The sequence below is a fragment of the Eucalyptus grandis genome, chromosome 6 (genome assembly GCF_016545825.1).
Source record: "Eucalyptus grandis isolate ANBG69807.140 chromosome 6, ASM1654582v1, whole genome shotgun sequence".
Taxonomy (NCBI): domain Eukaryota; kingdom Viridiplantae; phylum Streptophyta; class Magnoliopsida; order Myrtales; family Myrtaceae; genus Eucalyptus; species Eucalyptus grandis.
This window is the reverse complement of record NC_052617.1, coordinates 13988526-14001025: the sequence shown is the minus strand read 5'-3', so window position 1 is coordinate 14001025 and position 12500 is coordinate 13988526. Positions and strand designations below refer to the sequence as shown.

At 41.9% G+C, this 12500-nt stretch overlaps 2 protein-coding genes across 2 annotated transcripts; both read left to right on the top strand.

Annotated features, from left to right (window-relative positions):
• The first annotated feature begins 1190 nt into the window (after nucleotides 1-1190).
• LOC120294325 (pentatricopeptide repeat-containing protein At1g34160-like) lies at nucleotides 1191-9562 on the top strand. Its single transcript, XM_039314369.1, has 3 exons — nucleotides 1191-1544; nucleotides 1624-1866; nucleotides 9437-9562. Exons 1-3 carry the CDS (start codon nucleotides 1191-1193, stop codon nucleotides 9560-9562), a joined length of 723 nt encoding a protein of 240 aa, XP_039170303.1.
• On the top strand, nucleotides 9277-12253 carry LOC104448513 (transcription factor TCP4). The gene is made up of 2 exons (XM_010062357.3): nucleotides 9277-11786; nucleotides 11874-12253. The coding sequence occupies exon 1, from the start codon at nucleotides 10489-10491 to the stop codon at nucleotides 11734-11736; it is 1248 nt and encodes a 415-aa protein (XP_010060659.2). The 5' UTR covers nucleotides 9277-10488; the 3' UTR covers nucleotides 11737-11786; nucleotides 11874-12253.
• The last annotated feature ends 247 nt before the right edge of the window (nucleotides 12254-12500 follow it).

Sequence of the window (12500 nt, the reverse complement as noted above, 5' to 3'; positions counted from 1 at the left end):
TTGGCAACGGTCGGACGATGTCGTGGATAGTGGTGGCCGTGGAGGGTGGTGTGCGGCAGAGATGTTGAGTGATTGGAGGTAGGGTTTGATGGGAATTCGAGGCTTAACTTTTCCCTAGGGTAAGTTGGTCTTTTCACAATAGGGTGCCCTTTTCCAAAGGTATGAGAAACATATTTTCCAAAATAGAGATATAAAAAGAGTAGCGTGCCGATGAAAAGTGAAATATATGTTGAGATGCAGATATAAATTGTGTTAGAAAAATCCAAAATTGGAGAATTGATATCATGTATTGTGAAGCTAGTTAGTCTATAGCTCATTAGCTTAACGTTTTGAAAGAATGTGCATTTAATTGCTTATGTTGACAAACTCAAACTTGGAACTCCCTATTGGCTCTCCCCAATAAAGATATCGGGTTTTGGTGCACGCTTTCAACAAAGTGGTATTAGAACGACCCAATTGCAAGAGCGGAGCTCTACCAACTGAGCTATATCCCCCCGAGCCAAATAGTTAATCAGTACTCCACCCCCAATCTATTTTAGTATTTGGTAAGGGGGTGCATGATAAAAATTATTTCTGTTCAGAAATGATTTTTCTGTTCTGCATCAATTTCTCGAATGTAAACTTGTTTGATAACGCTTATCAAATTTTCTATTTCTAGAATAAATTTCTATTTCAGAAATAGAAATGGAGGAGAAATCAGAAGTAGAAATTTTCTACTTCTGATTTCTTCCGAAAATCAATTTCTGATTTCTCCCAACCCTAATTTCACTCTTCTCTCCCTCGTACACCTCTTCTTTGCCTCCTCCTCCACCTCTTCTCTCCTCCTCCTCCTCCGCCTCAGCCTCTCCTTCGCCTCTGCTCCGCCTCCGCCTCCACCTCTCCTCCGCCTCTCCGCCTCCGCCTCCGCCTCTGCTCCGCCTCTCCTCCGCCTCTGCCTCCGCCTCTACTCCGCCTCTGTTCTGCCTCTGCTCCGCCTCTCCTCCGCCTCTCCTCTTGCTCATTTACATCTGCTCGCGAATCCACCCCCTCGCCGCGACCCACTGTCCCCGCTTGTTGTCCGAGCACCCCTCGGCAACAGATCTCGCGCCTGCACCCCCGCTGCTCGTTCCCCTGTGGCGGCGGGTAAGGCATGGTTTTTGAGCAAGCTCGCGCGGGCAAGGCATGCACTCGTTGGAGTCGCTTCTTCAGAAATGCACCTCCCTCTCCCGCATCAAGCAGCTCCAAGCCCATCTGCTGGTCATCGGCCAATTCCAGTCGACCAACGCCCGCACGAGGCTCGTCAAGCTCGCAATCTCGCCTTCCGGCGACCTCTCTTCGCGACCCGTGTTTTCCACCGCATCCTCCGCCCCTCCATGAACGACTTCAACGCCATCCTCGGGGCATCGCCCAGCCCCGAGCCCGCCGCGCCCGTCTCTTGGTACCGCTCCATGCTGCGCGGCTCCCGGGGTCGACGCGCTCTCTTGCTCCTTCGCCTTGAAGGCTTGCACGCGCGCCCTCGCGATCTCCGAGGCGATGCAGCTGCACTCCCAAGTGGTGCGTTTCGGGTTACGTGCGTGTGCGTGCCGCGGACGACTCGCTCGACGTGTATGCGAAGGGTGGCAATCTTGATTCTGCGGAGAAAAGGTGTTCGATGAAATGCCTGTGAGAGATATTGCCTCGTGGAACGCGTTGATTTCCGGGCTAGCTCAGGGCCATCGACCCACTGAGGCTATATCTTTGTATAAGAGGATGAAAGAGGAAGGCTTGAAGCCTAATGAAGTAACGGTTATTGGTGCTCTTTCTGCGTGCTCGCAGCTGGGAGCCACGCGAGAAGGTGGAAGGGTTCATGACTACATAACGGAGGAGAAGCTTGATCAGAATGTCCAAGTTTGCAACGTTGTTATTGACATGTATTGTTATCAAACGAATAGAAATTTGTTTGATATCTTTGCAACGTTTTTGGAAGGGTCCAAAAAAGAAAATTTTGTTTTAAGAAATAGAAATTTTATTCGGTTATCAAACGAATTTCTATTTCTAAAACAGAAATTTTGTATTGTTATCAAACAGATTTTTTTCCTCGAAACTCATCCAAAAATAGAAATAGAAAAATTCATTTCTATTCCGAAACTATTTCTGGAACAGAAATGTTCTCATGCGCCTCCTAAATGTCTCAAAAAAGGAATCTCGTGACCGACGCGTTACAGCCTTGATGGTTTGATCTGGCAAAAGAGATTAAGGTTGAAGGTGGATTATTGCAAACTTCGTGGCTCATTTTGGAGAAAAATATCAGGGATGAAGGTGGCGTTGATGGAGATTTGGAGATTCAAATTAAGATATATTAGTGTAGAAGGATATCTAAATTGAGGAGAAGCAAACTTAACATTGAGCTTACACTTGGGGGGAATTATTGAGAGACACGTGTGAGTTATGTTGAAAAAGTCTCACATCAACAAATTGATGTGTAGTGTATAACTGTTAAAATATCATAACTGACCCAAAAATTATTAATTTAAGCTTTTGAATGAAAGTGACTCCAACTACATATGTCGACAGATTCTCTTGATAATCTCCCTAGCAAAGGTATTGGATCTATACTGTGCATTCCCCGTAGTATGTTTTTTTATATTTTCTCTCCTCTTTTTCTTTTGTTTGGAAAACTATGAGCAGATCAATCGAAACCTATCATCATCATGGCACATGGCAAGCCTGGGTTGAACTTAGCAAAATAAACGTACATTTCTTTGGCAATATAAAGCTACCCCGATTAGACAATTGACCAGTAAGTTATTGGAGAACATTCCTAGATAATATTTGATGTGCACATGGTCCTATGCCTCTCGATCATAGCGCGTGTGAAAAAGATAGAAAGGGGAGGAACATGTCTGTCCTTGTGTGAACAACTCTAAATTGGTGGGTAACGAAGAAAAAAGGGATGCCATGCACCGTACGGTCCGCAATGGGAAAGTTAAGAAATGCACGTGAAAATTTGGATTGCCGATTCAATTTCTTCACCTTTTTCCGTCATAAAATATAACACTCTCCAACAAAAAAGATGAAAAGAAAAGACCTATGTTGGAGTTCGTAATCAAATTTGTTTATACGAGCAAATCACCTTATATAACAAGATATGAGGATGCGAGTAACATTTAATTATCTCCGAACGTCGAAGAAAATATCTTGCCAAATGCATAATTTCTCGTGCAAAATATTATGTCATTATTATAATCACATAAGATCATAAGGTAGCTATATTATTATGTCATTTACTTATCACGTTTACAATCGCATATATCATCCGTTTCATTTAGTTACTATGATATAAAAATTCCATTCAATTCCTAATATTCTAAATTTTGGATATAAGTTTAACCATGAAATTGGGGAAAAGTTTTAGAAGAGTTATAAATTACCAGTTTAGTCCTAAACTTTTTATTGATACTAATTTAGTCTCGAATTTTTTGATTTAGTGCCAATTTAGTTCTAAATTTTTTTAATCCAGTGTCAATTCGGTATTTCCAACTAATTTTGGCTAAATTATGCTAACACGGACACCGATTGGCTTATGTGATACGGCTAATACTAATGTCGATAACTTTTAATTATATTTTAATATTTTGAAATTAGTTAACTTTTCTTTTTCTTTTTTTCTTCCTCTTCCTCTAACCAATTGCCGAACCTTAACAATCAGCTAGAGGCGAGGACCTTGCCAGCCTCTAGCTAGGCTCGCCTGCCACTAGTGAGCAAGGGTTTAGCCTTGTTGGCTAAAGGCGAAGCAGCGAGGCCTGACCTAGCCAGATCCGAAGAGGACAAGCCTTACCCAACCATGGTGAGGTTCGCCCTCACCATCACTAGCGAAGGCAAGGTTGGCTGGTAGCCAACGACTGGCCGGTCGTTGAAGTCCGACAATCGGTTGGAGGAAGATGAAGAAAAAACAAAAAGAGAGGAAGAAAAAAACAAAATAAATAAATCATTTAATGAATATTAAAATATTATTAAAAGTTATCAACGTCAATAATATTCTATCAAAATTAGCCAAAATGATTGGATTAATATTAAGTTAAAATATTTAAAATTGAATTGATATCAATAAAATGTTTAGAATTAAAGTGACATTAATGTAATAAGTTTAATACTTTTCTGATACTTTTCTCCATGATATTGTACTTGCCATCTATCATAGTATTCTTCCTTTCTCGAATGGGTTGTGTTCTCCTCTATCCTTGATCAGTGGATTACCCAAATGAATATCACCCATATACAAAATTCACTATAGAAGAATGTAAGATGGATGTGAGTGCAACAAATTGGAACACCAATTGTGTCAGTTTCCTTCACTTCCGAAAAGAATTAGGAAAGAATGAAGAGAAAGATGGATGCAAGGGCAACGAATTAGAGAAATTTATTAACCCTAAGCATGCACTGTTCTTATTCACCTAACCTCCACTTGAGAATTTGCCTAAAGATGTCATCGGCAATGCCAAACGATACGTTAGTGGACTTGATCTTTGCTTTTGAAACTTTTGAGAGTGATAAAACCAATGTACACATGAATTCGGCCTCACCTAAATGATCTATCTCTCCTCTCCAAATTGCAGAGAGCCTCGAGACCAATAACGCATTTCAGACATTCGAGGAAGGAGAGAGAACGTGGGTAATAATGGGGAACATTATAAGCTTCCTTCACTCGTGTATACTCTGGCACTGACAATTGAGCTCAACTTCAGGATCTTTGTTGGTTTTGCAAACATCTTTGTTTGACCACGCTAGTGTCGCTTATATATATATATACACACACACACACAAAGTGGTGGATCCGATAATTATGTAATCCTAGCCACTTGGGCGTTGCAACACAATGATCTTTAGGGTTTGCACTCCTCTTCTTTAGACAGAACAAGATTTGGTGCTATCAATTTAGATATTTCTTGTTCCAACTCATTGGTGTATCTTTGAAGGTCATAAAACATCTAAAGATAAGATATTACTATTAACGGCCAACAACCGATTTTAAAATTGTGGTTTATCCTGAAATTCAATCAAATGATTTCTTTGAAACTTTGGTGCAATGCCATAGAATCCATGCTGTAATCGTGGAGGTATGTGCTTGTCGAATTATTCACGCAATATTTTTTGTTTATTAGGAGCACATTTGCCAAGCACTTTATAAACAAAATTATGTCTTTTTCAAGATGTTAAGAGGAAAAATCCTAGCGATCACCCTCTTCAATTCGCATTTTTCAAAACTAAGATCTTGCTTAATATTGCTTAAAAAATTATCATATGATTTTCCTTCAATCGAATGGACAATGACCCATCTACGAATCTTTAGCAGTTGGTGATACGCACTTGGGACAAAAACATAAATCGCTTATCAATTGATTTACGTTCAACACGACTAATATATATATATAATCCACCAGCGACCGGCAATAGGATATCTTTTCCTTATTTTATACGATTTTCGATGAATTTGTCTATTCCTTTTTTTCTCTTTCTTTTTATTTTCGTGGAATCTGCGCCACTGTTTCAAACAAAATGAAAAGTCAAATAGTGGTGGGAATTCGTAGTTGGGTCTCTGATGCGAGACAAAATCGCAAACCATCAGCCAATTTGAAGGTCCATACGTGGTGATCTTTGGCTGGCTATGTGAAGACAAAATGTCTTGTGCGATTAAATTATTAGTAAATATTAAGAAATTAAGATTCCGTATTTTGAATAATACTAAAATATTAGATGACAAGCAGATTATAACATATAATCTTTGTGGGCACTCCCCTGTGAAATTATTAAATTATTAAATCGACACATGTTCTGGGGTCCTAGCACTTACCCTGACAAGTGGGATTAGTTTAGTTAACAACTATAAAAAATGACCATACATTGGATTTTTTTTTTTTTTTGGCAGGAACAAATCTTCCCCCCTTTCCATAATTAGCCCATGTCTTGTTTATGTTTCCCCACCCCACAATTTTGAATGTCGAATTAAATAGTGTCAAGACCATCCCCTTCTAGGTACACCCAACAAACGATCAGATTCCATTCGATCTCCTGATTCTTCACGATATTGTACCAACCCCACATTCACATGCGAGCACTAGTCTAAGCTCACAAGGCTATTTACATAAATATATTCTTACAAACTCTCCCCTTACCTAAGAACTTGATACTTAGGACTCTAGCTACCTAGAGATGTCTTATATTCATCGTATGAATTGTATTTTGCGGCATTCTATGCAGAGTGGTTCGCTATTTGGTGCCCTAGACGCTGCCTAGATAACAGGAGAAGTTTTCCATCGGTTCTTTTCAACTAAAGGAGAGTCAATCACGTAACTTCTATCATCTCTTGATTAATTCTCTCCACAACGAGTTGTAATGTTTATGAACTTTGTAAATCCTATTGACTATGTGTGATTTGGGCAAGCAATTGTAGTTAGTGTACTATGCCATTGAATTCGATTATATTTATTGCTTCATTTTAAGTTTTATTTTGATTATCTAAAAAATTATCGACTCATTTCTACATTTTCATTGATTCAATGCAAACTTTGTTTCAAGTATTTCCTGCCCATTATATTCAACAACTACACCTAAAACAATCAATTTAAATAGAGAAACTTTTATATGATATCGAAATATAATATTCTCAAATATCATTAGAATTTTCTTATCTTTATAGCTATTTTGCGTAATGCATGTTTCCCGTTTAGTTTTTGTTTCAAGTTAAGGAATATCCTTGTCATTGTAATTTACGAGATCACAAGGTTGTAATGCTTGTTTTCCCGTTCCATATCTATCCATTTTACACTCAAACTAAGCAGGCATATGACGGCTTGGCGGGCGGTACATTCAATTAGGGACTAGCAGGTAGGGCAAAGTAGCAAGCACCACATTAGCCCCATCTATCTGCCCATCTCCTTTCCTAATGTAACGAAGAGGCCCGTTTCATGTGGGTCAAGTTAGAAGGAGTATTTTGAGTAAATCACACAACATGATGACTATTTGGTGGTGGATTTTGGGATGGGGGTCGACTTATGAATCAATTAAAAGGGTCTCTCTAGAATGTCAAATTTCACTCACAATTTATATAAATATTTTAAATTAAAGTCTCTCTAAGAAAATGCACACATTTCATTAATCAGAAAAACAACACAAGATAGATCACTTAAATATGAGCACGTTGCATGTAATAAATGCTTAGAGATTTAAATGCAAGCACGAGCTCATCAAATCGAAGTAATGAAAGTTTAAATATTAAGATTTATAGACGACAATTCACGTTTGGGAATCTTCAGCAGAAGGAAAAGAAATTGGAAAAAAATTGTATATCACACTGATGGTAACAAATATAATGGAAAGCTCAATGTACACAAAAGTGCTGCAGCAAAAAGAGTTAAATATACTTTTAGCCTCTTAATTCTCATCAAATGTTCAATCACGCCTTCGAATTTCCTCTTGCCAGTAATCAAATGCTCTTGACTTTTTTCCTGTAGTCAAACTCTTCTGTCCTATCTGAAAATTTTGCTAATGTGCGTAGATTTAACATGGCATATCATGTAGGGAAAAAAAGAAAGATAAGAAATTTGAGTGCGATTATTTTACCGTTCGTGATAAATTAAAATATTTTTCATAAAAATTATTTTCAAGAAAAATTATTAGTTTACATTTGTTTGATGATTTAGGAAAAATAATCTTTTTGTTGCCATAAGGGAAAATTGTTTCCCCTTATCTAAACTGGTCATTTTTCAATTCATGGAAACATTTTCTATACATGATAAGTTTTCAGTCATTCAAACACCATAAAGTCAGAAAATAATTTTTCGAAAATAATTTTTCATTAATCAGGCGGACTTTTATAAATAAAGGGGGAGAGAGGATGCAAGAGTTGAGGTGCGTGACTCCACCACTCCCAACCTTCGGCGACCATGGTTAAAGGCCCTTACTAGAGGTCAAGTGGAAATGCTGACCCTTGTGCACCTTCGCCGCTAGTCTGCCCTTCTTCATGCTTAGTCGATGGCCGATAGGCTCTCACGCAATCTAGGTAAGGCCTAGTTTTCGCCAAGTCATCAGTGGTGGCGTCGACCTTGGCCAACAATGCACAAGAAATTGGTCATGAGTTGATATTGTATTTCATAATGGAAGGTTACATATCTTATGAGAGGTCTCTTTGCCGTTAAGAGAAAACATTTTCACTGGTCATGTTATAAACAAACAGGGTGTATTTTTTTTTTTTTAAATAAGCTAGGGATGAACCGAGAATGCCTTACTTTTACTTATTTTAATAACAAGTTATTCTTTTTGCATCAATGATTGTCAAAATATCATGGAGAGAAAAATTTTCACAAGAAATTAGAGGGAAGCACCCACTTATCAAACGAGACCAAATAGCTAATATAAAGCATCAATGAGTTTCCGTATAATGTATATATAGGTGTGTGTGTAAACCTTTTCTCATTATATCCAGCATCGGCATTTTTACATCTTATTAACTATTTGATTTTAAAATTTTATACCAATGATGATGGATGTGACTCGTGTGAAAACATAGTTTGTACAAACAAGGTAACCTTAACTACTTCATTAAAAATATGTCTTGGTCACCATCTTTAACTTGTTTATTGAATTGCTTTTGTCATTTGCACGAGACCTTTGAAGCTGCCAATTTTCAATCTTTTGATGTTTCGTGCCACAAGGAAAGCATCTTGAGGAGATGAAAGGACAAGAGAAGGCCCATCAATGTCACGAAACAGTGATATGTATATAAATTAATTGGCTTCGAAGACATAATGGGAAATCAAAAGCGTGAGATCAGCATATAGTGGCAACCTACCAAAGATAAAGGGGGCAGAGAAGTAACTCGGATTCAAGAGCATGAGCACGAGCCCAACCATACAAAGCCACGGACAGCGATAGCATGTTTGCTCCAGAGAGAGAATGGGAAATGAAGATAGATCAAAAGAATAATGGAAGATAAGTAAGAAAAGGGGAAAAAAGACAGGCCCTCGAGATGCCATGTACAGTAACAAAACAAGCCACAAAAAGTCTGGATTGGAGAGGGCAAATGGGGGAAGGAAGACGATGTTTCTTTTAAGTGAAGCAATAAAGATGGAGAGAGAGAGACGGAGAGAGAGAGAGAGAGAGGAGAAAAGCCGAATGGGGGTCACTTTCAAAAGGTGTCGCGGTGGCATACAAAGGGATCTATCTAACCCATTAAGCATCCGAACAGTCCATTGATCCATAACCAACGGTTCCGAACTTTTAACTAGATCGTAAAAAAAATGTCAAGAAAGTGCTGCCGTCTCTGATTAGCTAGCCGCGAGAGAAATGATTTGTGCTTTGTAAAGGAGAAGAGGGTTGAAAATGAAAATTGTCAGAGCTGACTCAGATGAGATGATTGAGTGGGGGTTAGAATAGGGGTCGAGTCCTTTTTGACTGGTGTCTGCCTCTTTTGCGCGTGTAGGCTGTCAAAAGAAACCCAAAGAACCCTCTCGGAGATATTAATCTCCCCTCTCTGATGGAATCTGCCACCTTCATCAGTGGCATCGTCAAGGGAGAGAGAGAGAAATACTCTGATCCACCACCTTGACTTGCAATTACTGAAGGCTCTCTCACCCTCCTGTCGCTCCAGGAGACTTCCCTTTTGAGTATTTGTGCTGTTCCCAGTTGTGGTTTGGTCAAGTGGGTATTGACCCAAAGGTACTTGTCTTGGTTAGTACAAATTGCGCATAGAAGCGGCCAAGTCATCAAAAGCTGTGTACTAACTGAACCAAGCAACAGAGGAAAGAGAAACTGAGCGTGAGAGAGATGGGTTAGAGGGTGATGTTGAGAAAGAAGTGAGAGTGGCTCATCTTTTTCTAAAGTCTCTGGTTCTGGTTCCGTTTTGAGGAGTTGGGGCTGGGAAGGGTGAGAAAGATGGAAGTGGAAGACCTGGATGACTGCAGACACTTTTGCGAGAGAGAGCACCAAAAGCAGCTTCCAGATTTCACAGAGCTCGTTGCAGATCAATAAAGGCTAAGTTGCAAGTATTCTCTCCCTCTCCCTCTCCCTCTCCCTCTTTCTCTCTCTCTCTCTCTCTCTCTCTCTCTCTCTCTCTGTCATCATCGAAAGCTGGAAGAAGAAGAGGAAAAGCACGAGGGCCTGAGTCTGGATCCTCAAAGGAATCAACACTATCATCACTTTTATCATCATCTTCAGCACAATCCTCTTCAGAACTCAAGGCATGTAGGGCAAGAAGCTCAAGAACAAGACCAAGAAGCAGAGGAAGAAGAGCAAGAACAGAATCAAGAATCGGCAAAGCAACACCACCACCACCACCAGCTAGACGCTCACCAACTGTATTTTCTCGGCACACAAGCCCAACAAGACCACCCCCAGAGTTTCTGCTATGGAAGATTAGAGGAAGAGACCACTCAATCTTCACAGCAACAAGCGCAGCCACCCAAAAAGAGGTCCTATAATCCCTCCTCAGCCCCACTAGCCTTCGCTGACCAGACCTCCGAATATGCAAGAAAAATGGGAGACAACCACCATCCCCAACAGGCGGCCGCTACTTCTTCACGATTGGGAATGAGGAGAGGCGGCGGCGGTGCAGGAGAGATCGTGGAGGTCCAAGGAGGCCACATTGTTCGGTCCACCGGGAGGAAGGACCGGCACAGCAAGGTGTGCACCGCCAAGGGGCCGAGGGACCGCCGCGTGCGGCTGTCGGCCCACACCGCCATCCAGTTCTATGACGTCCAGGACCGGCTCGGTTACGACCGCCCGAGCAAGGCCGTGGACTGGCTCATCAAGAAGGCCAAAACCGCCATTGACGAGCTCGCCGAGCTCCCTGCTTGGAAGCCTACCGCCACCGCCGCCGCGACCCGTCATCCGCAGGCAACGGATGAGCGGGAGAGCCCGGTGGATATCCACCAGGCGGCTGTGGACGCGGCGGCGGACGATATCCGAAATTTGCAGCAGCAGCAGCAGCAGCAGCAGCAGCAACAAATCAACAGCCACCACCAGAGCAACCCCAACACCACCAGCTTCCTACCTCCATCTCTGGACTCGGACTCCATCGCCGACACAATCAAGTCGTTCTTCCCGATGGGCGTCAACCCTGCCGACGCCCCACCGCCACCACCGTCGTCCGTGCAGTTCCAGAGCTACCACCACCACCACCAACACCCACCGGATTTGTTGTCAAGAACCAGTAGCCAGAGCCAAGATCTTCGCCTCTCCCTGCAATCGTTCCAAGACCCTGTCTTGCTGCGACCCCAGTCGCACGACCATCATGTCGTCTTCTCCGGAACTCCGCAGCTAGGGTTTGATTCGTCGCCCGCCGCTTCTCTGTGGCCTTCCGAGCACACCCACCACAACACCAACCCAGCTTCAGACATCGGAAGGTACCACAGGATTGCGCCGTGGAGCGTAGGCGGAAGCAACGGTGGCGGAGGCGGCGGCGGGTTCATGTTCTCCCCGCCGCCGCCTGAGGCGGCCACAGCGGCGGCGCAGCCGCTGTTTGGCCAAGGCCAGCTTTTCACACAGAGGGGACCCCTTCAGTCCAGTAACTTGCCCGTGATTCGTGCTTGGATCGACCCGACACTATCATCGTCCGATCATCATCACCAAATGCAGCATTCCATCCATCCAATTTCACCCTCCGGATTTGCGTCCGGCGTGTTCCCCGGGTATCACATTCCGGCACGGATCCAAGGGCAAGACGGAGAGCACGACGGCATTCTCGACAAGCCGTCCTCTGCTTCCTCCGATTCCCACCATTGAACCAGAGCATTAAAAAAAACAGAAACTCAACTTTCTCTCCCTGATTGCAGGTGTGCTAGATTAGACAAAGAAAGACGTCTTGCATTCGTTAAAGCTTCGTCCTTTTTTTTCATCAGTTCTCGTGGATTTACCCGCAGGAAAACGTTGTCAGCAATAATTGTGCTTTTCCTGATCAAGACGAACAAGAACGAGCAACTTTAGCAGATTGGTAGCTGGGAGAGAAATTGGGTACATTTGGAGTTTGATGGTGAAGCAAAACCACATGGGAGGGAAATTCTCAAGAGATTTCATCATCTCGGGCGTTTTCAATCCCTGGTTTGTTTTACGTATCTATATGTTGGTACTGTTTCTAGCACTTTTTTCCACTGTCACGTTCAAGTTGGCTGTATTGACATTTGAGCTCAACTTTCGTTTGATGTTTTGACTCTATTTTGAACTTGGACCAGTATGTGTTTCTGTTCCCAGAGTTGATGTATGTCATTCCTGTTCGCTTTTTAGTGAAGCGGTTGTGCTGTAACATGACATCACCCGCTTTCCCCCATGAAACAACAGACGAGGATCCCGAATCCGAGTGTTATATATTTATTTTTATCATAGATCCCTTCACTAGGCAGCCTCATCTCCCATAACACACCAAGGATACTGAATTTGACATTCTTTTGAAGATTCTTTGACTAGGCAATCGCCACAAATTTAGTAATGGTTTTGGGTTGAGTGGTTAGATATTCAATTTTTCATACTGTAGTTGCTTTCTCTTTCACAAG

Bases quoted from the DNA above. Each gene is read 5' to 3' on its own strand.
- LOC120294325 (XM_039314369.1), top strand. From the start codon at position 1,191: ATGCACCTCCCTCTCCCGCATCAAGCAGCTCCAAGCCCATCTGCTGGT. The intron at 1,545-1,623 runs GTTACGTGCGTG...TGCGGAGAAAAG, and splicing joins TCCCAAGTGGTGCGTTTCGG to GTGTTCGATGAAATGCCTGT. The intron at 1,867-9,436 runs GTTTGCAACGTT...TTGCGCGTGTAG, and splicing joins AGCTTGATCAGAATGTCCAA to GCTGTCAAAAGAAACCCAAA.
- LOC104448513 (XM_010062357.3), top strand. From the start codon at position 10,489: ATGGGAGACAACCACCATCCCCAACAGGCGGCCGCTACTTCTTCACGA.